At 48.1% G+C, this 24,260-nt stretch overlaps 1 protein-coding gene across 2 annotated transcripts; it reads left to right on the top strand.

The window, feature by feature from the left end:
• The first annotated feature begins 7,769 nt into the window (after positions 1–7,769).
• On the top strand, positions 7,770–16,645 carry LOC117313777 (leukocyte elastase inhibitor-like). Of its 2 annotated transcripts, none has more exons than XM_073810243.1 (7): positions 7,770–7,855; positions 9,097–9,271; positions 10,946–11,083; positions 11,759–11,876; positions 13,239–13,381; positions 13,467–13,634; positions 15,735–16,645. In XM_073810243.1, exons 2-7 carry the CDS (start codon positions 9,104–9,106, stop codon positions 16,137–16,139), a joined length of 1,140 nt encoding a protein of 379 aa, XP_073666344.1. In that variant the 5' UTR covers positions 7,770–7,855; positions 9,097–9,103; the 3' UTR covers positions 16,140–16,645. The 2 variants fall into 2 exon arrangements, with proteins under 2 accessions (XP_073666344.1, XP_033719655.1); XM_033863764.2 differs by lacking the exon at positions 7,770–7,855 and adding an exon at positions 8,234–8,678.
• Positions 16,646–24,260: the final 7,615 nt, after the last annotated feature.

Genomic DNA, 24,260 nt, shown 5'->3' with positions numbered 1-24,260 from the left:
GGCCAGAGGCAGGGCACCTTCTCCCCTCTGTCACCCCGGCTGCAGATTTTGAGGCTACAGACAGGCTGCCGTCCTTGCTCGGCGGGCAGACTCCTGCAGCGGCCTCCCCCTCTCATCCTCCTTTTCTTCAACCCATTCTCCCGATTGGCAGGGAGGTCTTGCCCACAGTAAATCTGGGTAATTCCAGCTGCTACAGCCTAAGCCCGCAGTCTCTATAGCTAAACACAGTAGAAACTATCTCTCGCCCACTGTAAAGTCATGGAAGTGTTATTCAGGTGGTGGTTCAGAGACCTAGATTCCGGCACAGTCAGCACCCACCTTCCGAGGACGCTGCAGAATAAGGAGCGTGCAGGGTGGTGCGTGGAAACGGCATCACATCCACTGCTCCTGCCAGTGAGACTCAACCTCACGTCCACACCTGACCGCAGGGGGGAGCCTAGAACATGTGGTCCTGCTGTGCGCCCAGGTAGAACACCTGAGACTTGAGATGAGCTTGGGTGGTTGCCCTTTGCCTTTAGGATAAAGATTAACAAGGTGTGTCATGAACTGAGTTGTCCTCCCCCCAAAGTTATATGTCAAAGTCCTCACCCCCAGGAGCTCAGATGAGACTGTATTGGGACATAGGGTCTCTAAGGAGGTAATTAAGGTTAAATGAGGTCATGGGGTGGGGCCCTAATCCGATAGGACTGGTGCCCTTATAAGAAGAGGAAGAGATACCGTGGCACACATGCACAGAGGAAAGGCCACATGAGGACACAGTGAGAAGGCAGCTGTCTGCAAGCCAAGGAGAGAGGCCTCAGGAGGAACCAACCCTGCTGAGACCTGGATCTCAGACTTCCGGACCTGAACTGTGAGAAGTAAATTTCTGTTGTTTATGCCCCAGCCTGTGGTCCTTGGTTATGGCAGCCCCACAAAGCAATACAAGGCGCTTCCTAATTTAGCCACTATCCTCCTCATCCTTCGCCATTCCTCTGAGGACAGCTCTGACTCCATCCCAACTGAACTAGTCATAGTTTCCTGACTATCCCATGCTCTGTCTTTCCTCTGGGGCTCTGCACTTTCCACTTTCTACCCTTTCCCTTTCCACACCCCTCTCCCTCCACCAGGCTCCCCAGCTCCGCCCCTGGCATCACTGGCTGACCCTCACTAAGCCCTGAGGGTTAAATGCTCCCCCTGTGTGTTTAATTCTTTGAAGCTGAAGCATTTGCTACACTGGATTCCAATGAACTATTGTATCTCCAGAGCCCACCACCAGCACCAGCTGTATAATTTATGAGGCCTGGTGCAAAATGCAATTGAGAGGTCCCTGGTTTGAATTTCAGGACAGGACAGCCGAACTCGGATCAAGGGTGGGTCCTTCTGAGTGCGGGGTCTTTTGCAAATACACAAGGTCATCTGCTTGCGAAGCTGGCCCTGCCTGGAGAGCTCTCATCTCACAAGCCAAGTACACGCTCTAGGTTTTGTAACACTTGAGCATTCCAACTTTCTAATTTTTGGCTAAAAAGGGAAAGAGAAACCACATTTTTTTCCTGATTCGTGTCACAACAGGATGTTAGAGTGGAAATCTTTCTGTTTCAGTTTTGCTTGAAACACCAACATACAAGTTGTTAAAGGCAAAAACAAAGAGTCATATAAATATTCACCTATATTTTTCTTTAGAGTTTTTATAATTTTATTTTTTGTTATTAATCCATTTTGGAATTTATTTCAAACTAACATATGAGAAACCAAATTTTTAAGGTAATAGGTTTTTTGTGTTTATTAAAAATAGTAAGAGGTTTTCTGTGTTTATTAAAAATAGTGAAGATATTAGTTACTTCAGTTTTATTGAACAAAGACATGGTAGGATTTCCCCCAAATACCCTGTGTATGTAGCTCTGTCTTGAGGAACAAGTCGACTTGCGTGACTGGAGCAGGGAGCCCACAAAGTGCTCCAAACGTCCTTTTATTCATTAACCACAAATGATTCACACAAATATGTGAACATAACACTTTTATGATAGCTTATGCCCAAGGCACTTCTGTACATATTCAGATCGGATGTTCTAATCGTCGATTTATTCATGGTTGATTACTCATGAAGAGAGCAAGTTTCAGTCCACCAAATATTAACCCTGCTGCTTGGTCTCTTCCTACTTTTGTCACTTGATCTTTCCCCAAATGTAGGACTCTCCCAGACAGAGTCAACCCATGTCTCTGCTAAGACAGGAAGAGACCCAGTGGAGCTGAGTAAAAAGCTTTCCTTGGTGAACCGTCACTGTTCTTGGAAGCTAAAGGGCAGCACAACAAACTGTGTTTTTCTTTCTTTGAAAGGTACTGTCTGTTGATAGAGGTGAAGGTTTCCAGTCATTTCTTACTGACGTTAGGAAACCGGGAACTGAGAACTTGCTTAGAATGGCTCACAGGTTTTTGGAGAGAAGACGTATGACTGATTTCCTCTCAGTAAGTCTTGCCTAAAGAGATCACGACTAATAAGAAAAAACAGCTGTGAACTTAGCAACGCTATGAGTAGGCAGGAGTAAAGACCCTTGAGAACCTCCAGGTTGGTGAACACCAACCAATTCTCCAACACCAAGTGTCCAAAACTTCAACTCAACTTTGTACTAACTACCCAGCGTTAGCTCAGCTCTCACAAGTTAAAGGGCTCAGCCCCACGAGACTGCCCCCGGAGGGGTGACTCCAGCTGCTAACGGGGTGCCCAGGATGCCTGTATTTCTACCCCGCTTCCTACAAACTCAGCGTTCCCACAGCCCACCCTACATTTGATAATTGGTGAGAATGACAAACGCAGGAAGGCACCCTACGTACAATCACTGGTTTGTTACAAAGAATATAACTGCAAAGCCAAGGTATGGGGGAGGGGCACACAGCTTCCTAACCTCTTGGGGCACCACCCTCCCAGAACCTCCATGTGTTCACCAACCTGGAGTCCCCCGGACCCCACCGTTGAGGGTTTTATGTGAGCATAATGGATTCATCATCGGCCATGTGATGGAACTCGGTCTCCAGCCCCTTTTCCTTCCGCAGAGGTCTGTGGGTGGACCTGAAACTTCCAACCCTCCAATCACCCTGGTTTTAGGAGCTCTGTGCCAGGGACTGGGAACAAAGACCAAATGCATGATCTTTTATTATATCACAAACCTCAGGGAAAATAACCTCTTTGGGAGCCTGGAAAAGGGTGGGGTGACTAGTGAGGAGTCCAGCGCTAAGCGAGCTCCACGCTGGATGTCAAAGGCAAAGCACATGACAGAATCCCACCTTTAAGGACCGTGAATCCAGCCACAAAACAAAAGTGACCACAGGGCCACGGTGGCTGTCCCTATGTCCCCTGGTGTAGCGGCCAGTCATGCCACGGTCTCCATCCTCTTTACGGCGTGGTCCTGTATGGACGACAGTCTGCGACAGTCAGTCGGAAATGCACTATCTCGTCAGCATGATTTTTAGGATTTTCATTTCTCAGAAAAGTTATCAACCCTTTAAGGATCAGAAAGATTGTTTTAAGACCGGTCTTTCCCCTAGAGGCCTTTAAGGGGTCTTGCCAGGGGCTTCCCTGGTGGCGCAGTGGTTAAGAATACACCTGCCAATGCAGGCGACACGGGTTCGAGCCCTGTTCTGGGAAGATCCCACATGCCGCGGACCGACTAAGCCCGTGCGCCACAATTACTGAGCCCGCAAGCCACAACTACTGAAGCCCACACGGCTAGAGCCCATGCTCCGCAACAAGAGAAGCCACCGCAATGAGAAGCCCGCGCACCGCAAGGAAGAGTAGCCCCGGCTCCCCGCAACTAGAGAAAGCCTGTGCACAGCAACGAAGACCCAACGCAGCCATAAATAAATAAATAAAAGGGTTTTGCCAGATATTTGATCCAGATGAGCTGGAGGCGTCCACATAACACATACATGCCTGGGAGGCAGAAAGGGCTGCAGGGAGAGATTTAATTCTTCTGTTGTTCTTACGATTTCCGTGGACACTTCTGCCACGCACAAATGGGTGAGATCGTTACATAAGGGAAAGCGCTCTATTTTTAATTATTCTGGGAGACAAAAAAGAAAAAAAAAGCGTTACAGCAATAATCATCAGCAAATGCATTTCCGTTCGGTTCTCTCTGCACTGATCAGTGGACCAGTGACACGCCGCATTGTGCAGTAACATGCGCCTAGAAGCCAAACACTGCCTCGTGCTTGAGGCAGTTTCCTCTTTCTTTCTTTTTTTTAAATTGAGTTATAGCTGATTTACAATGTTGTGTTAGTTTCTGGTGTACAGCAAGGTGATTCAGTTATACATATATATATTCTTTTTCATAATAGGTTACGACAGGACATTGAATATGGTTCCCCGTGTACAGTAGTACATTGTTATTTATCTATTTTTTTATACAGTAGTGTATATTTGCTAAACCCTCCCTTTTTTTTTTTTTTTTTTTTTTTGCTGTGGGACCTGGGAAGCACCCAGGTGGGCCAGCAAGCAGAGGAGGAGAGGGCAGAGGTGGTGGGGCCTTTACCGGGGCCTTTATTTCGGCTCTTGCAGGGAGGAACAGGCAGGACACGGCAGGTGCACTAGGTAAGCTTGGGGCTGGACTGCATAGTTTGGGCTCGGGCTGCGCGGGTGGGCTCTAGCTGCCTGGTGCTGGGGTGGGTTAGGGCCGGTGGGACTTTGATGAAGGGGGGAATTGAGAGTGAGGGCACTGAGCTGCTTGGTTTGTGTGTCAAGGTGCGCTTGCAGCGGAGTCGTTCCCCATCTCTGGGAACCCGCCGGCCCTGGGCCCGCAGTCTCTCCAGGATCAAGGCCCCAGATGCCAAGCATCAAGGACAATGTAGTCAGCGCAATCCGCCTTCCTCCCAAGGGTGCCCTTCTCTCCTGACCTCTAACCCCACGGGCTGGTTCTGCGCTTCTGAACTCTGTGTAACTCACACCGCTGCGTGCGCGTTTTCCTTTCACGGTGCGCTTGGAGATGCAGCCAAGTTGCTGTGCGTTGCCGCGGTTTGTTCATTTCTGCTGTTGTACGCTGTTCTGCTGTATGATTTCTCCATTCTTCTGCTTGGACCTGACTCAAATCCCGCTGTGATGAACATGCTCGCGCATGTCTCTGGGTGCCCGCCCTCACGTGCATTCATTCGGTTGGGTTTGTCCCAGGCGACGAAATCGATGATCTAGCCAGGGTACCACACCTTCGAGCTGAGCAGATACGCCCAACATTGCCCACACGGGCCGTGCCATCCTGCATGTCCGAGAATCTCTGTGTGACCTCGATCAGGGGCCGTTTACACTCTGAAGCCGCAAGAGTGCACAGAGTGGTTACTCTGCCTCGACCTTGCACAGCACGCGGATTGATGGGCGATTGGTGGATAAAGTCCCTTCTGTCCGAACCTTATACAGTACATGTATTGACTTAGGAAGTGGTTTTCATTTCATATTTGACTCAGGTTACTAACTCCAGGTGAGTACAAATACAAAATGTCAGGAGCAAAAAAGAAAATTCAGAACCCGTGTTTTCCTTGGTTTACGTGTCTGGGATTTTAATTTAACAGCTTTACAGCGCAGCCTCTTTCTCTCGGCTTCCTCACACAGCCCTCTTGCTAGAGCTGATGAAGGGTCTCTAGCTCTCTGAGAATGGTGGAGACGTTAGCGGTTTTATCAAACCACTCAACTATGACTGGCTTTCAATAAATGTTGGTTTCTTTATTCCAATCAGCTCTGAAGCACTCTACAATCTTAGTTATTAAGATATAGTTTAAAAAACTATAGAGAGTATTTTTATCTCTCATTACTACTAGGTAAGCTTGGGGCTGGACTGCATAGTTTGGGCTCGGGCTGCGCGGGTGGGCTCTAGCTGCCTGGTGCTGGGGTGGGTTAGGGCCGGTGGGACTTTGATGAAGGGGGGAATTGAGAGTGAGGGCACTGAGCTGCTTGGTTTGTGTGTCAAGGTGCGCTTGCAGCGGAGTCGTTCCCCATCTCTGGGAACCCGCCGGCCCTGGGCCCGCAGTCTCTCCAGGATCAAGGCCCCAGATGCCAAGCATCAAGGACAATGTAGTCAGCGCAATCCGCCTTCCTCCCAAGGGTGCCCTTCTCTCCTGACCTCTAACCCCACGGGCTGGTTCTGCGCTTCTGAACTCTGTGTAACTCACACCGCTGCGTGCGCGTTTTCCTTTCACGGTGCGCTTGGAGATGCAGCCAAGTTGCTGTGCGTTGCCGCGGTTTGTTCATTTCTGCTGTTGTACGCTGTTCTGCTGTATGATTTCTCCATTCTTCTGCTTGGACCTGACTCAAATCCCGCTGTGATGAACATGCTCGCGCATGTCTCTGGGTGCCCGCCCTCACGTGCATTCATTCGGTTGGGTTTGTCCCAGGCGACGAAATCGCTGATCTAGCCAGGGTACCACACCTTCGAGCTGAGCAGATACGCCCAACATTGCCCACACGGGCCGTGCCATCCTGCATGTCCGAGAATCTCTGTGTGACCTCGATCAGGGGCCGTTTACACTCTGAAGCCGCAAGAGTGCACAGAGTGGTTACTCTGCCTCGACCTTGCACAGCACGCGGATTGATGGGCGATTGGTGGATAAAGTCCCTTCTGTCCGAACCTTATACAGTACATGTATTGACTTAGGAAGTGGTTTCATTTCATATTTGACTCAGGTTACTAACTCCAGGTGAGTACAAATACAAAATGTCAGGAGCAAAAAAGAAAATTCAGAACCCGTGTTTCCTTGGTTTACGTGTCTGGGATTTTAATTTAACAGCTTTACAGCGCAGCCTCTTTCTCTCGGCTTCCTCACACAGCCCTCTTGCTAGAAGCTGATGAAGGGTCTCTAGCTCTCTGAGACATGGTGGAGACGTTAGCGGTTTTATCAAACCACTCAACTATGACTGGCTTTCAATAAATGTTGGTTTCTTTATTCCAATCAGCTCTGAAGCACTCTACAATCTTAGTTATTAAGATATAGTTTAAAAAAACTATAGAGAGTATTTTTATCTCTCATTACTGGGTCTTCTCTGGCCCTTATAAACAAATTCTCAGAGTCAAAAAGATCTACAAACCCATTTACATTGTATTAGCCATACTAATTTAAAAATAGGATTTTTCCCTTGTCCCCTTTTCATGTTGAGATTTGCAAAAAAGCACGGGAGAAGTTTCAAGAATGCAGAATTATTACATACCCTCAAGTACTATCAATTTTGATGACATTCCATATGCAGGCATTTAAAGGGGGGAAGAAAAGACCTCACAGAAACAGCTACTGCTTTTCTTCTTCATCCATAGTCATTCTACTTTAACATTACGTATAGGGGAAAAAGTGGTCAGTTTACATTTTAGTATAATGGGTGAGAGATACTTTATTCGCACGGATGGGCGATCTCATGGTGTGCCTCGGTATGTGCGTTGACCCAGCCTGCTGGGCTCATCACTTGCCAGGGGAGTCTTGGGGCTGGACTCATGGCTTCCTGAGGGACAGAGACATCAAGGATGCTGTTTGGAACTGATTTTGTTTTATCTCACCCTAGAGGCCCCTCCCCCCCCCACACCCCTCAGCCCCCAGTAAGCCAGAGTTTGGAGTGTTTGGATAAGATTCCAAAGAGGCTGGTTTGCCCTCTAAGAGCCGGCACCTTGTCATCTCAGTCATTCACACCTTAGTAGGAAATAGCCCATCAGGTCCTTTCCGGAGAGCTGAGTTTGCCTGGAGCTCAGAGAGGTGCTGGGCCCCCAGGAGCGCGCTGCCTGGAGCCGCGCTGGCCCGCCCTGTGCCCCGCCCACCAGCGCCGCCCCGCCTTCCGGGGACACTCCCTTCTGCCTATAAGGGCCGCGCTCTGCGCTCTGCCCAGACCACGCACCTCGCCCAGACAGCCCAGCAGCGGGTAAGGCCGGGTAGCGATCTGGGCCGGGCGGGAGAGGCTCCGATCCGCGAGCACCCCTCGGGGTCCCGCGTCCGGTGGTCACCCCGCGCCGCCGTGCGCTCCGCGGGGTGCCCGCGTCCGGTGGTCACCGCGCCCCGTCGTGCGCCCCGCGGGGTCCCCGCGTCCGATGGGCACCCCGCCCCGCCGTGCGCCTCGCGGGGTCCCTGAGTCCGCTGGTTACCGCCACCTGCCCTGCGCCCCACCCGGAGTCCCCGGCGCTGCGTCCCGGGAGACCAAACCGGGCGGCCTGCGGCAGACGGAGGTCGTTCCCTGGGGCCTGAAGGCGGAAGCGGAAGCCGAAGCCGGAGTCCTGAATGTTTCTCTCTCTGTGAGGGTTTCCAGGCAGCCCCGGCGGAGCGGCTTCTCCTTTCTGCGGCTGGAGGCAGGGAAGGGAGGCCAGTGCGATCCTAGAGATTATTTATCAGCAGCAACAGTAATAATTCAACTTAGCACTTACACGCTGGGCAGCCAGCACGACTGTTCCTCTTGCTCGATTGTATGTGGGCTGAGAGTCGAGGTCAGGTGGGGAGAGTGCTTGGCTGAGCTGAGCGCAAGGCCAGGTGCTTCACCTGCAGCCCCTCCGTGCCCGCGGGAGTGACAGAGGATACTTGTCACCTTCTCCTTGTCGGGCTGCCCTACCTGACCCCGGGGCCTGTGTTGGCTTCCCACTCTCAGATCCTTCACCAGCTGTGAGACTGGGGACCTCTCTAAACACCAGCAAGTGAACCTCAAAAACGAGGATACTTCTGTCTCTTTTGCGGGAATTTGCTTTAATGAGTAGCAGGTAGCTATGACTTTCTAATAGAAACATTCTTTTTCAGGTAAAAGTGGGCAGTGGATTCATGGCTCAAATGAATCAGAGACTTGAACGGAGGGTGGGAAGTGTGCGCTCCCACGTGTGGTAGGGAAGGGCCCAGATGCACCTGTCTGCACGGCCAGGGCCCTTTAGGACACGGAGTCCTGATCCCATGTCACTGCTGAAGCCTTGGCCAGTCGCCCCAAGCTCCCACAGTAGTGCACATGGAGTGTTCTTGCCCTCCGCGAGAGAGAGACAGAGAGAGACAGAGAGGGAGAGAGAAAGTACAAGTTCGTTGCAGGGTATTTCAAGGTGGCTGGCGTGAGTTGAGGAGGAGATGGGGAAGTGGCGTTGTCGATTGGCTGGTGTGGCAGGGGGCAGCTCAGGGCTCTGCTCTGTGTTGCAGCCTCACCATGGAGCAGTTGAGCGCGGCAAACACCCGCTTCGCCTTGGACCTGTTCGGCGCCCTGAACAAGAGCGATCCTGCCGGCAACATCTTCATCTCCCCCTTCAGCATTTCATCAGCGCTGGCCATGGTCTTTCTGGGGACCAGAGGCAATACCGCGGCGCAGATGTCCAAGGTGAGCAGAAACTAGCTCTCCCAGCTGGTGCCTACCGCACAGACCGTACCAGAAAGTTGTGCCTTTGAGCTCTTGCAGCGCGTTTGTACAAAACTGTATTTCGGTGTTCAGCATTGTGTGTTATATTATACATTATACTTCATGAAGTCAGACTTTCAGAAAAAGCCCCAGGAAAAATCCACTGGGATGCAGGCTGTCATTCATGACCCAGTCTTTACTGAGCACCTGCGATGTGCCAGGCTCTGCTTTTAGTGGGACTGAGGACGGAGCAGGAAGAAAGCCGACAACCCCCTGCCGTGTGCTGCTTCCGTTCCCCGCAAGGAGTCTGCAGGGCTTTCCTGTAAGCCACGCCCTCCCCCGCCCAGGACTGTCCAGTTTCCGCTTTGCCTGTGATGCTCAGCGACTCCCATAATGTCAGCTGTGTCTTGATGCTTTTGAGCATAATGACACCTAGTCGAGAAGTCAAGGGGACACGAGAGCTTGTGAGTCCGTGTTCCTACCCCTGGGCCTGGCAGGGGGCCAGGCTGTCACCCCCGTTCCCCTGTGAGCAGTAGGGCCCTGCAGGGAGAGGGGGCGGGGATGCTGAGGGTCCTTCCTGTCCTTGGTGGGTGTGGAGGGCACCTGTGTGCGGGGCGTGCTTTATGCTGAGTGGGGAGCTCTGGCTTTCCTTGAAAAGAGGGGTGAAAGTGAAGGTCTTTCTAACACACGGGTCACAGATTGCGCTGCACTTAGAGCCAGGGAAGGTCCAGCCCGGATTCACGTTTATGGGCCTGTTCCAGCTGCAAAGCTTCTATTTCTGTACTTTAGGAAAAACCAACCTTTTTCATCACTGCAGATACAAAAGCGTTTGAAAGTTTTTAAAAATCCGGTTTAAAAAGAACCCCGGTACTAGTCATTGTTAGTCGTCCCCTGCAAGGTAATCTGAGCTTGTGTTTTGAGGCTTTCCAGGTACTTTATAAGCTCAGTAAAGAACAGTCTTAAGTTTTTACCCCCGTTTCCAGTAAAGAGATCCGTCACAGCACCCCCACGCACATTCCACATCTCAGTGAGTAAGTGGCCTTTGTACACGGTGGCGGTTCTTCCTTGTGCCTTAAAAGCAAGGAACCAGCCCAGGCCTCATAAAACCATAAGGGGACTCTAGATGTAACTGATGTATGGGAATTCAACTTTGCCCCATGTTAAGTTTAAGGAAATTATTTTTAAGTAAGTGAGTTACTGATGCCAGTACTGCAAGGAAAAGAAATAAAAACCTCTCAGTCTGTACCATCTCTGTGTTCTTACATAGCTGATGCTTCTTACCTTTACTGTTTATTTCTGAGAACTTTCAGTAAAATTATATTTGTATAGAATATACATATGAACTTACCACTTCTGATTTTGGGGAAAAAGCAGACTTGTGTAAATATTTAGCTTGTTAACCACTCCTATTTGTGGAACTCTAATTATACCAAAAAAGGGATGGGAAAACAGTGTCCAATGTCCTTATTATGTTTCACCAAGCGATACATTTTGGATTTTCTATTACTTGTTCTCCAATGAAAAATGGAATATGAAGATGGCTGGGGATCATCAATAATTAGTAATATTAATTTGATTTGATGGAAGCAAATGCCAAGGAACCAGCTTATAATTTCAAAAGAAATGGTTATAGAAATAATGTGTTCTTTCTTTTAGGCTCTCTATTTCAAAGAGGTTGAGGAGATTCATTCGGGATTTCAGAGTTTGAATGCTGATATCAACAAACATGGAGCTCCCTACATTCTGAAACTTGCTAACAGGTTATATGGAGAGAAAAGCTATGATTTCCTCCCTGTAAGTACTTTGCTCTTCGTGTTCCAAAACTCACTAGACAATGCAGACTCTTTTCCAACAAAATCAAGTCACAGAAGTCAGCTTTAAGTTTTATAAACATTCAGCAAAATCATCCAGAATGAAAACACGACAGACAGTTTTCCCGGAAATGGATGTGATTTCATTTTCTAGTCTCCACAGTGAAAAGACTGACTCTGGCTGTTTTGCTAAAGCAAGAGTGAATTCCATGATTCACTTTCAAGTACAATCAGTATTTGCTTGTTTATGAAAATGTTAGTCAAGGGGTAGAAAAGAATTGGTAAATTTTGTTTTATTTTATTTGGGCTGTGCCGCGTGGCATGTGGGATCTTAGTTCCCTGACCAGGGATTGAACCCCTGCCCCCTGCAGTGGAAGCACAGAGTCTTAACCACGGGAGCGCCAGGGAAGTCCCCAGGAGTTGGTAAATTTTATACAACACTGAAACCACTCAACTGTACACTTAAAAGTGCTTAAGGTCGTCAGTTGAATGCTGTGTGTTTTTCACTATAGTAAAAAATGTAGAAGGGTTAGAATTTTTTTTTGTTACAATGAAATATGCCTTTTGGGACAATTTCTGTTGCTTTTCAGGATTTTACAAAACCATTTCTGTATGGAGTAGGAGTTACTCACATTTCCTTTTTTTTTTCCTTAAACAGGAGTTCTTAGCTTCAACTCAGAAAATGTACGGTGCTGAACTGGCCAGTGTGGATTTTCTGCAGGCCGCCGAAGACGCAAGGAAGACCATAAACGAGTGGGTCAAAGGGCAGACGGAAGGTGAGTGAGGGCAGCCCTGGTCGTACACACTGATGCTTCCTTTCGTCCACCCGCCTGCCCCTCGCAGGTGACTCCCTCTCCCCTTCCCTAGCCCCTCAGCCTGACCCTGGGGTCCACCTTGCACTGCCCAACTGCCCAGGGCCAGACAGGGCCAGGCCTTCCTTTCTTCTTTCTTCCTTCTTTCCTTCCTTCCTTCCTTTCTTTTTTCTTTCTTTCCTTCCTTCCTTCCGTTTTAAATAAATTTGTTTATTTTATATATTTATTTTTGGCTGCGTTGGGTCTTCGTTGCTGCGCGCAGGCTTTCTCTACTTGAGGTGAGTGGGGGCTACTCTTCGTTGCGGTGCGTGGGCTTCTCATTGCGGTGGCTTCTCTTGTTGCAGAGCACGGGCTCTAGGCGGGCGAGCTCAGTAGTTGTGGCGCACGGGCTTAGTTGCTCCGTGGCATGTGGGATCTTTCCGGACCAGGGCTCGAACACTTAGTCCCCTGCATTGGCAGGCGGATTCTTAACCACTGCACCACGGGGGGATGTCCCCAGAGAGCTTTCAAATGTAGGAATTCCTCAAAGTGGAAATGTAAACATGATTTAACTGAAGATGCTAAATGTTTTCTACCCATAAGTTCCCCAAACTACATTTTAAAATGAAAACTAACATTGAACGAAGACTGAAAGAGATGAAAATCTTGTGAATCAGTATTTACAAGCTACTGTGGTCATAAATACTTTTCGCCAACATCTTGTCTAAGACACCAGGGTCGGGAGGTGGGGCTGCGTCTCCTCAGGCTCTCTTTCTGGTTTGTGTTACTGTCGTAGTCACGGAACGGTTGAGGCACCCACAGGACACCTGTGTTCCTTCCATCAGGGACTGTCACGGCCATGCCACGTCATGAGTGGGGCCTGTGTTTCAGGGGAGGAACTGTCCTACCTTTTGGATATTTGTTAAAAGCTTTCCTGTGAGAGTCAGGCATCTAACTTGGAAGATTTGAAGAAGGGAGCTATTTATTAGTGACAAAACATTTTGGTTAAGAAATTGTTCTTTTCCTGAAAAAGAATGGCCAGTCACAAAATGAGGCCACTACTTATCCCACGTTCCAGAAAAGAAGAGTTTTCCTGGTTTTAGCCTTTAAACAATTGACTTGTTTTGAAGCATCGGCCCTTTGGGGGCAGATTGTGTCCCCCTGATCTGCCCCTCGAGCTGGTTTATTTAAAGTAGAAGCACCCCGGGGGCTTGGCTGACTTAGTACCATGTTAAAGGAAATTAAATAGAAGGAAGAATTTGAGTGGCATTTCATTGCTAAGCAAAGGTCAGTTCAAATGTGGAATTCTGATAGGTGGATTTTTAAAAGCTAACTTTGTCTTTTTAGGGAAAATTCCAGAGCTGTTGGCCTCAGGTGGGGTTGATAGCATGACTAAGCTGGTGCTGGTGAATGCCATCTATTTCAAAGGAAACTGGCAGGAGAAATTCATGGTGGAGGCCACAGAAGATGCAGCTTTCAGACTGAATAAGGTGAGGGCAGGTGACCTTCTAGAAGACTGTGTGCTCTAAAGCCACGCTGACAACAGTGTTAGTGATCTGTGTTTTAATTGTTCAGAAAGACACAAAACTAGTGAAAATGATGTATCAGAAGAAGAGGTTTCGGCTTGGCCACATCAAGGACCTTAAGTGCCAGGTGCTGGAACTGCCCTACGAGGGAAAGGACCTCAGCATGGTCATCCTGCTGCCGGATGACATCCTGGACGAGTCCACGGGGCTGAGGAAGGTGCGCCTCCCCACCCCGAGTGATGCGCGGACCCTGTGTGTGTGTGTGTGTGTGTGTGTGTGTGTGTGTGTCGGGCGTAGGTGCTTGTTCTTTGTTTAGTGAGGTGACCCGGTGTTCCTTCCCAGTTTCCCGTCACTCCTTTGTAAAGTAGCCCATCCACGTGTGCCAGTGCGAAGCTCCACATTTATTTATTTATGTTTATAGGGACTTTTATTATTGAGGTATAATGACATGTAACATTATGTTAGTTTCAGGAGTACAACATAATGATTCTATAACTGCATATGATGAGAAAGGGTTACCATAATAAGTCTAGTTACCATCCATCACCACACAGTTATAATTTTTTTTCTTGTGATGAGAACTTCTTTTTTCCTGTGCATATAATTTTATTTTATTTATTTTTTTATTGTACGTTTTTTTAATATCTTTATTGCAGTATAATTGCTTCACATTGTTGTGTTAGTTGCTGCTGTATAACAAAGTGAATCAGCTATACGTATACATATATCCCCATATCTCCTCCCTCTTGCGTCTCCCTCTCACCCTCCCTATCCCACCCCTCTACGTGGTCACAAAGCACCGAGCTGATCTCCCCGTGCTATGCAGCTGCTTCCCACTTGCTATCTAGTTTACGTTCGGTAGCGTATATGCCACGCTACCAATGCCACTCTCTCACTTCATCCCAGCTTACCCTTCCCCCTCCCCGAGTCCTCAAGTCCCTTCTCTAGTAGGTCTGCGTCTTTATTCCTGGCCTGCCCCTAGGTTCATCAGTACCGCTTTTTTAGATTCCATACATATGCCTTAGCATACGGTATCTGTTTTTCTCTCTCTGACTTACTTCACTCTGTATGACAGACTCTAGGTCCATGCACCTCATTACAGATAACTCAGTTTCGTTCCTTTTTATGGAAGGCCCACATTTAAATGTTCAGCTACTATCGGTGCACAACGTGGCGGGAACATCTAAGGTACAGACCGAGTGGAACGCTGGCCAGGGGCAGCTCGTGGAGACTCCCTTAGATGAGCTTTGGAGGCCCGTGCCATAAATGGGGACTGTTTCATTAAAACAGTTTTTTAAAATTAAAAACCCTCGACCATTATAGTTTCGCCATGTGCTGTAAAATCTGGTCATTGTCACCCCAGTTCACGTAGGTTGTGCATTAAATGTCCAACTGCTACATGACAGGAAAAGATCCACGTGGCCCGTTAGTCTGAGAGATAAGCCCGCTGCCTAACCTGAACTTTGTCTGCGGTTTCTCTTATTGTAATTCAAAGCGAATCGTATCTCTTGCCAGGGCCAGGAAGAGGCAAAACTGTGAAGAGTGAGGTTTTGCTTCAGTGTCTCTGGCCTGTTGTGTGCTTTTCCCCTCCCCATCCCTGACCAAACTTGCTGTTGGATGGCGTTTAATATTAGCCATTTGCAGCTCTAGAGCATAAGTTAAACCACTGTGTTCCTTCTTTCAATTGTATTTGCATACTTGTCCGTTCCTGATTATCAAAAAGAAAGTCTGGAATGACCAGCACCAGTAGAAAAGTGGAATGTGCGTCTGTTCCAGTGCAGTAGCAGTGATAATAGTAATGACAGTAGCTGACCTTACACAGCACTTGTGTAGGGTGACTCATTCAGCACTTACAGCGCTCCAAGTATGTGCTACTGTTATCCCATTTTAGATGAGGAACTAGGGCCATTTCTGTGTTTACCAATGGGCTACATCTATCAGAGATAACTTCCGCTGTGTGAGGTTCCCAGATAAACACAGTGATCACTGGGGTTCAGAATAACAGAATGAAATAATGGAAGAAAGCTTTAAAGCACCCTCTTGCATCACGCGACCAATTAGGGCAATTTTAGCCAGGACGGCCCGTGACCCATGTGGCAGGGGCCTGGTGAGTCCTGGGTGGATGGGCCCTTGGTGGCTGGGAACGCAGCTCTGTTCATTATCACCAATAGCCAGAAAGAAATGAAATGCTCCAAATGGAATCTGTGTTGGTACAAAACGTGAAGGAAGCTAGGGAGCCCGTTCATTCCAACAATGCTTCATTAACTTCCTTCTATAAAATGATTTCAGCTCTTGTTTTTGCCCATTCCGAATCCAGATTGAGCAACAGCTGACTTTGGAAAAGCTGCGTGAGTGGACCAGACCCGAGAATCTGCATCTCCTTGAGGTCAATGTCCAGCTGCCCAGGTTTAAGCTGGAGGAGAGCTACGAGCTCAGCACTCTGCTGGCCTCCCTGGGTATGCAGGATCTCTTCAGTGGCAAGGCTGACCTGTCCGGCATATCAGGAGCCGGAGACCTCTCTGTATCGAAGGTGGTCCACAAGTCCTTCGTGGAGGTGAACGAGGAGGGCACAGAGGCGGCGGCTGCCACCTCGGTCCCCATAATCGGAACGGCCTTCCAGTTGACAGAGGAGTATTTCACCGCCGACCACCCGTTCATTTTCTTCATTCGGCACAATCCCTCCACTAGCATCCTGTTCCTCGGCAGACTTTCCTCCCCATAGAGACTAGAAATACAAGGTCAGGCTTGGAGCATTTTACCTGCCCTTTCAATGGTGACCATTTTCATAGATCTTTACCAGTATAACTACTATCCAAAAATGAATCTTTAATCTCCTTTGTAAGCTCAGTCCTGTTGGCTGGTTACACCCATTAACTTGGCATGGGTATCTGTTCTTCTTTGTTTTTTTTTTTCTGCGGTACGCGGGCCTCTCGCTGTTGTGGCCTCTCCCGTTGCGGAGCACAGACTCCGGACACGCAGGCTCAGCGGCCATGGCTCATGGGCCCAGCCGCTCCCCGGCATGTGGGATCCTCCCGGACCGGGGCACAAACCTGTGTCCCCTGTATCGGCAGATGGACTCTCAACAACTGCGCCACCAGGGAAGCCCAATCCCTCCTTTTTTAAAGCTTAATTTAACGAACACTTTGAATGTTGACTTTGGCCCAGATGCTGGGGACGTAAAAATGAAAATAAATAAATAAATAAAAGAAACTTGCCCCAGTATGATCTGACATTACGAGTGGCAATGACTCCTGCTTCTGACACTCCTTCCGTAGGGGCTGTGAGAACCCTCCTTACTCTGTGTCCTGTGGAGATCAAGGTAGGACCCACCTCCCACGGGTCCTTTAGGGAGGATTAACTACCTCTATGCATCTCTAGCCCTGAGGGCAATGCCTGGGACAGGATAGGTCCCGGTGAGTCTCAGCCCAGACACCCTGCCTTCCACGAGGGTCCTCACTGCCACCCCAGTCCCACACGAGTGCCTTTTCCTCCCAATCCCGCTGTATTCCTCTACACCTGCCGTGGCACAGTTCTCATCATTCTGTCCCGAAAAGCTTTCTTCCTAAAGCCAGGTGCAGGGACTCTCTCACCGTCCCCAACCTGCCCGTTTATTTTATAGACATTTCTCTATTTCATGAACCTATTTAATGTGGTTCTTCTGTTCATCCCTAACTTCTTTTTCAAAGGATTACAATTTGCCTCTTGCAGAGACAACGGCCCAAACTCCAACTTGTCAATACTTTCAAGCACGCTGTGAAAACGCAGGGATCAGGGCTTCATGGCAGCGGCCCACGTATGTTAACTTGGCTTCCAGGCATAGCGACCGTAACACAGTTTGAGAAGGTGGCCCTCAGCTCATGGTGTGTTCCTCTGTGTATTATCCCAGCTTGTGTGGTTTAATATTACTTAGACCTATTCTCTTTCTTTTTTTAAAAAAAGACAAAATGTAGAGGTATTGCCTGCCAAGTCAGTTGATTTATTGACAAAACGGGTCCTCAGTAATGCTATATACTTCAAAGGAAAGCAGTTCAAGCAGTTTGATAGAAAGTATATTGGGGAACAGCTTTTTAAGTTAGCAAGACAAGGCTATGCCTACCTGTGCAGGAACTGTCTTGAGACATTGCGATCCTGTTACGGGCTGAATGGTGTCCCTTCCAATCCTGTGGGGATCAAGGTAGGTGCGCTGGTTTCCGATTGCGGTGGCTTCCCTTGTTGCGGAGCACGTGCTGTAGGCGCGTGGGCTCAGTAGTTGTGGCCCATGGGGTTAGTTGCTCCGCGGCATGTGGGATCTCCCCAGACCAGGGCTCGAACCTGTGTCTCCTGCATTGCCAGGCGGATTATTAACCACTGCACCACCAGGGAAGCACCCACATTTCTCTTTTAACTATAGTAAATACAGCACCTGGTATACAAAAATTACTGTTTAAGTTTAAAATGTTTCCATGCTCATGGACTATCATAAATTTTGTTTATGTTTAGAGACTGAATCTCTAAAATAAGAGCTTGTTATCTAGAGTGCACTCCAACATGGAGATAATGTGCTCATAATAATCCCATTGAACATACTTACAAAACACCACTGTGAGACCTCAACCCCACCAAGCTTCAAGTTGATCAAAAGTATAACAATTCACTTATTTAATTTCTTAAACTGAATCGGAAAACAAGCGAATTCAAAATTACTTTTGAAGAGAGGAAAAAAAATCAAGATTTTTGTGGATGTTCTGGGTGTCCAATAATCAGCAATTTGAAGGTGGGGACAAGTCTGAGAGGAGCTCACGTCCACTTTCAGGCTGTGTGAGCAGGACGAAGAATTCGGTCATGAGGAAACCCCTTAGAGACCGACACTCCGCTTATGCTTGTAGGGCGAGCCGGCCAGGAGGACTTGGAGGGAAGCAGTGTTGGTGGCATCCATATATTCCCCTGAGGGGAGGGGGTGAAGAGGTGGTGCCTCTAGGACTTCAGGTTGGAAGAAAGGGGTGCACGCTGTGTGTTCTCGGGGTGACGCTCTCCTTGTGGCCCTAGACTGGTCCGCTGACGAGGGACGGGGTGGGTGTGCTCACTCTCACGTGTGTCCTATTTAGAATCAGATTCACCTTGAACGACTCTGTCCTTATAGCTCCTTCTTTCGTTAATTCACCTTGTTTTGAGCATCTGATTTTTGCTTTTTCCAGTTCCTTTTCTAGAAGTCTATTTTGCTCTGGGGAGCACAGCCAGGCGTGCTCAGCTTTTCACATGGTGACCTGGTGTTTCAGACGACCCGGACTCAAGGCTGGCAGTTCTTCAAGACGAGTCTAGGTCTTCATACTCTTATAAGAATGCTAAATTCATTAGTCTGTACCATCACTGAATGCAACAAGTGCGTGGCAAGCTTGTCTCCCCTGTAACCTGTTTTATCCGACTAGAAACTTCTGAACAAAATCAAGAGGACTGTAAAATTCCAGCTGCTACTGCACAGCACTCCCAACCCTGGGGGACACTCAGGGGACAGGGTCTGTCCTCACGTCTTCAGGCCACCCTGCCAGGGCTGGCCCAGCCCCTTAAGGACCAGCCTTCGCCCCGATTCCTGCACGCTGTTGTCATGGCTGCATCTGCCACACAGCATTCCGGCCGGGGACCAGCCTCCTGTATGTCACAGGAGGTCGTGGAGAGGACGTGACCACTGGTTGACCATCGAGCTGGACCCGGGCAATGGGAGGCTCCTCGCTCCCTCCCGTCCTTGGGATGTACGTCTGCCCACAGTTCCTGCACTAGGAGCCTCTTCAAGGACTTCTCAACTTGACTTTGCAACTATAATTACAACAACTTACCAGGCATTTTGAGCTATGTTAATCTGGCAGATGCCTTGACATCACTTCTTTTGCTTTATTGTGAAATACAGTGCACAGGTCATAAGGTGAATTGAAACAGTTAATTATAAAGCATGCACCGTGGGACCCAGGTCAAGACAGCAAGTCTGCCGTGCACAGGAAGCTGCCTCTGCTCCATGTGACTCCCCCTGGTCACAGCCCCTTCCTCTTGTCTCCCCACAGGTTACAACTCTTCTAACTTTGCGAAAATTTCCTTGCTTTCCTCTGTGGTTTTACCCTTCTGCTCTATTCCTAAGCAGTACAGTTTGCTTCAGCCTGATTTTGAGATTTCCATAAATGAACTAATGTTGAAACGTCGTCTTCTGAATCCGGCTTCTCTTGCTCAACTTATGATTTGTAGCTTCATCCATGCTGTGAATGCAGCAACAACGTGTCCATGTTCGTTACTATATAGTATTCCATTGGGTGGATATATCACGATTTATGTCCCCATTCTGCTGTCGCTGATTTTTGGGGCTCACCGAGAAAGGTACCTCCAGCATTCCTATAGATGTCAGGATGTAAAATGGGAATACGCTTCTCTAGGAGAAGGTTGCTGGGTCGACATTCTTAAACAACTGAACTTGAATAATGATCACCAACCTATTTTGCAAAGTAGTTTTCCCAGTTTGTAATCCCCCCAGGAGTGAGAGAAGCCCAGTGGGTCTACGTTCTTGGCAACACTTTGAATTGCAGAATTTTCAGTTTTTGGCAATGTGAGTGGGAGAGATCTCATTATGTTTTAAGCTTGTAAGTTTGTATTTAACACCTTTTTATGCATGTATAAGCCATTTCGATTTCCTCTTTTAAAGTGTTTATTCAAATTGTTTGCTTCGGTTTTTTTAATGTGCTTTAATGTGCTTTGTAAAAGTTATACACAAACACGATAACCGTCTGTCCATTGTATGCCTTTCAATTGTCTTTCGGTTGTGTGGCTTGTCTTTTTAACTGTCTTAATGTTGTCTTGGGAATAAAGAGAAATGATTATTTTTAAAGTAGTAGATTTATTAGTCACTCCCTTTATAGTAAATGCTTTCTTTTTCTTCTTTAAAAACTTCTTCCCTACCCCAAACTCATGGAAAATTCTCCTACATTTTCTTCTAAAATTTATTTCATTTTATTTTTCATATTGCTTTCATAGATCTTAAATACCCTTGGCATTGATTTTTTGGTATAGTGTGAGGTAAGGAATATTTTCCTTCCTTTCTTCCTTTCCCTCTTTCTTCCTTCCTTCCTTCCTTTCTTTTTCTTTCTTTCTTTCTTCCTTTTTTTCTGTCTTTCTTTCTTTCTTTCTTTCTTTCTTTCTTTCTCTCTTTCTTTCTTTCCTCCCTCCATCCCTCCTTCCCTCCCTCCCTCCCTGCTTCCTTCTCTCTCTCTCCTCATCTTTCTTTCTTTAATTTTTTTCATATATTCAATTGCTGCTACCTTTTTAAAATATTCTATCATCTCCCCACTGATGCCTTGTCACCTGTCATACGTCAAATGTCAGTACCTGCAAAGATCTGTTTCAGCCTGCCTAGCTTCACACACACGCAAGTGCATACACACACAGAAACGCACACCCTTTCTATGGAATATTTATTGGGATTGGGATTGATTTAAAAAATCAGTCAGCGAAAAACGACTATCATTACAATATTGAGTCCACTCAATGAACGTGATACATTCATTCCGTTAGTTTTTTAAACATTTCTGTTAATAATGTTAAATTTTTTTTTGTATAGAGGTTTTGCATATATTTTATTAGCTATATTTCCAGGTACTTGATTTTTTTGATGCTATTTTAAGTGGTACTTTTCTTTTAATTTCATTTTCTGTTTGTTGCTAGAAATACTGGTACTTAGTCATTATCTTGCTAAACATGAGTAGTGAATCTAAGTACAGAGTTGGATAAAGTGATTAGTGCACTCATGCCAATGGTCATATAGAGAACACTGCCCGTAATGGATTTAGGATGTATCTGAACACAAGGGGTATTTACACAAATTGACCATATACTGGGTCATTAAGCAAGTGTCAAAACACTTCTCACCATTGAAGTAATATAGAGATCATGTTCCCTAACCACAATACAATTACCCTTGAGGTCAGTAACAGAAGGACGATTAGTTCTCAAACATCTGTTGGTGCCGGTCTGGCGTTTTCTCCTTGCCATGGATTCTACGAACCTACCTGTGGATCTTTGAAAAATTTATTCGGCACCACCTTTGCCATTGGGCGCCTTGAACCAAGGACTGACGTGTTCCCACATGAGAGAGTAGACAGGACGCTTCTTACTTGGACTTGGGGGTTTGAGTGTGGCTGGGTGTAGGAGAACAGGAAGGGCAGGGGCTCAGTAGGTCCTCTGAATCCCTCGGGCACACCCAGCACAGTTAGGGGAGTGGAGATGCTGGGTGGCAGAGGGCCCCGACCAGCTTCAAGCTGACTAATCCTGGTTGGAGGGTAGGGGTGGGAGGGGAAAGACAGGAAATGATTACCAATGTTCAGTGTGTTTTCTTGCTACTTTGTACTGATTTCTGTTAAAGTATAACATACACGCAGCAAAGCACACAAGTTATGTGTACAAGTCAGTGCATTATCCCCAAATCCATACCCCTGCGTGACCACCCGTCAAGACATGGCAGGTAGGCAGCCTCCCAGAAGCCCTCCTCTGCCCAAGCCACTCCCACTCACAGCCCTTGTGTTAAGAATGAACTGGGGATTTGCTCTAATCCGGCCTCCCAAGGCAGCTGACGTGGACGTGAGTGTCATGAAGGAGGTTTATAGGCACAGATCTCCAGCGACAGGAGGCACACGATGACACGCCACATTGCGTGGGACCTGGGAAGCACCCACGTGGGCCAGCAAGCAGAGGAGGAGAGGCCACAGGTGGTGGGGCCTTTACCGGGGCCTTTATTTGGGCTCTTGCAGGAAGGAACAGGCAGGACACGGCAGGTGCACTAGGTAAGCTTGGGGTGGACTGCATAGTTTGGGCTCCGGCTGCGCGGGTGGGCTCTAGCTGCCTGGTGCTGGGGTGGGTTAGGGCCGGTGGGACTTTGATGAAGGGGAGAATTGAGAGTGAGGGCACTGAGCTGCTTGGTTTGTGTGTCAAGGTGCGCTTGCAGCGGAGTCGTTCCCCATCTCTGGGAACCCGCCGGCCCTGGGCCCGCAGTCTCTCCAGGATCAAGGCCCCAGATGCCAAGCATCAAGGACAATGTAGTCAGCGCAATCCGCCTTCCTCTCAAGGGTCCCCTTCTCTCCTGACCTCTAACCCCACGGGCTGCTTCTGCGCTTCTGAACTCTGTAACTCACACCGCCGCGTGCGCGATTTCCTTTCACGGTGCGCTTGGAGATGCAGCCAAGTTGCTGTGCGTTGCCGCGGTTTGTTCATTTCTGCTGTTGTACGCTGTTCTGCTGTATGATTTCTCCATTCTTCTGCTTGGACCTGACTCAAATCCCGCTGTGATGAACATGCTCGCGCATGTCTCTGGGTGCCCGCCCTCACGTGCATTCATTCGGTTGGGTTTGTCCCAGGCGACGAAATCGCTGATCTAGCCAGGGTACCACACCTTCGAGCTGAGCAGATATGCCCAACATTGCCCACACGGGCCGTGCCATCCTGCATGTCCGAGAATCTCTGTGTGACCTCGGTCAGGGGCCGTTTACACTCTGAAGCTGCAAGAGTGCACAGAGTGGTTACTCTGCCTCGACCTTGCACAGCACGCGGATTGATGGGCGATTGGTGGATAAAGTCCCTTCTGTCCGAACCTTATACAGTACATGTGTTGACTTAGGAAGTGGTTTCATTTCATATTTGACTCAGGTTACTAACTCCAGGTGAGTACAAATACAAAATGTCAGGAGCAAAAAAGAAAATTCAGAACCCGTGTTTCCTTGGTTTACGTGTCTGGGATTTTAATTTTACAGCGCAGCCTCTTTCTCTCGGCTTCCTCACGGAGACCTCTTGCTAGAAGCTGATGAGGGGTCTCTAGCTCTCTGAGACATGGTGGAGACGTTAGCGGTTTTATCAAACCACTCAACTTAACTATGACTGGCTTTCAATAAATGTTGGTTTCTTTATTCCAATCAGCTCTGAAGCACTCTACAATCTTAGTTATTAAGATATAGTTTAAAAAAACTATAGAGAGTATTTTTATCTCTCATTACTGGGTCTTCTCTGGCCCTTATAAACAAATTCTCAGAGTCAAAAAGATCTACAAATCCATTTACATTGTATTAGCCATACTAATTTAAAAATAGGATTTTTCCCTTGTCCGCTTTCCATGCTGAGATTTGCAAAAAAGCACGGGAGAAGTTTCAAGAATGCAGAATTATTACATACCCTCAAGTACTATCAATTTTGATGACATTCCATATGCAGGCATTTAAAGGGGGGAAGAAAAGACCTCACAGAAACAGCTACTGCTTTTCTTCTTCATCGATAGTCATTCTACTTTAACATTACGTATAGGGGAAAAACTGGTCAGTTTACATTTTAATATAATGGGTGAGAGATACTTTATTCGCACGGATGGGCGATCTCATGGTGTGCCTCGGTATGTGCGTTGACCCAGCCTGCTGGGCTCATCACTTGGCAGGGGAGTCTTGGGGCTGGACTCATGGCTTCCTGAGGGACAGAGACATCAAGGATGCTGTTTGGAACTGATTCTATCTCACCCTAGAGGCCCCTCCTCACACACACACCCTCAGCCCCCAGTAAGCCGGAGTTTGGAGTGTTTGGATAAGATTCCAAAGAGGCTGGTTTGCCCTCTAAGAGCCGGCACCTTGTCATCTCAGTCATTCACACCTTAGTAGGAAATAGCCCATCAGGTCCTTTCCGGAGAGCTGAGTTTGCCTGGAACTCAGAGAGGTGCTGGACCCCCAGGAGCGCGCTGCCTGGAGCCGCGCTGGCCCGCCCTGTGCCCCGCCCACCAGCGCCGCCCCGCCTTCCGGGGACACTCCCTTCTGCCTATAAGGGCCGCGCTCTGCGCTCTGCCCAGACCACGCACCTCGCC

The sequence above is a fragment of the Tursiops truncatus genome, chromosome 10 (genome assembly GCF_011762595.2).
Source record: "Tursiops truncatus isolate mTurTru1 chromosome 10, mTurTru1.mat.Y, whole genome shotgun sequence".
NCBI classification, from domain to species: Eukaryota; Metazoa; Chordata; class Mammalia; order Artiodactyla; family Delphinidae; genus Tursiops; species Tursiops truncatus.
This window is presented reverse-complemented; position numbering and strand designations above follow the sequence as displayed.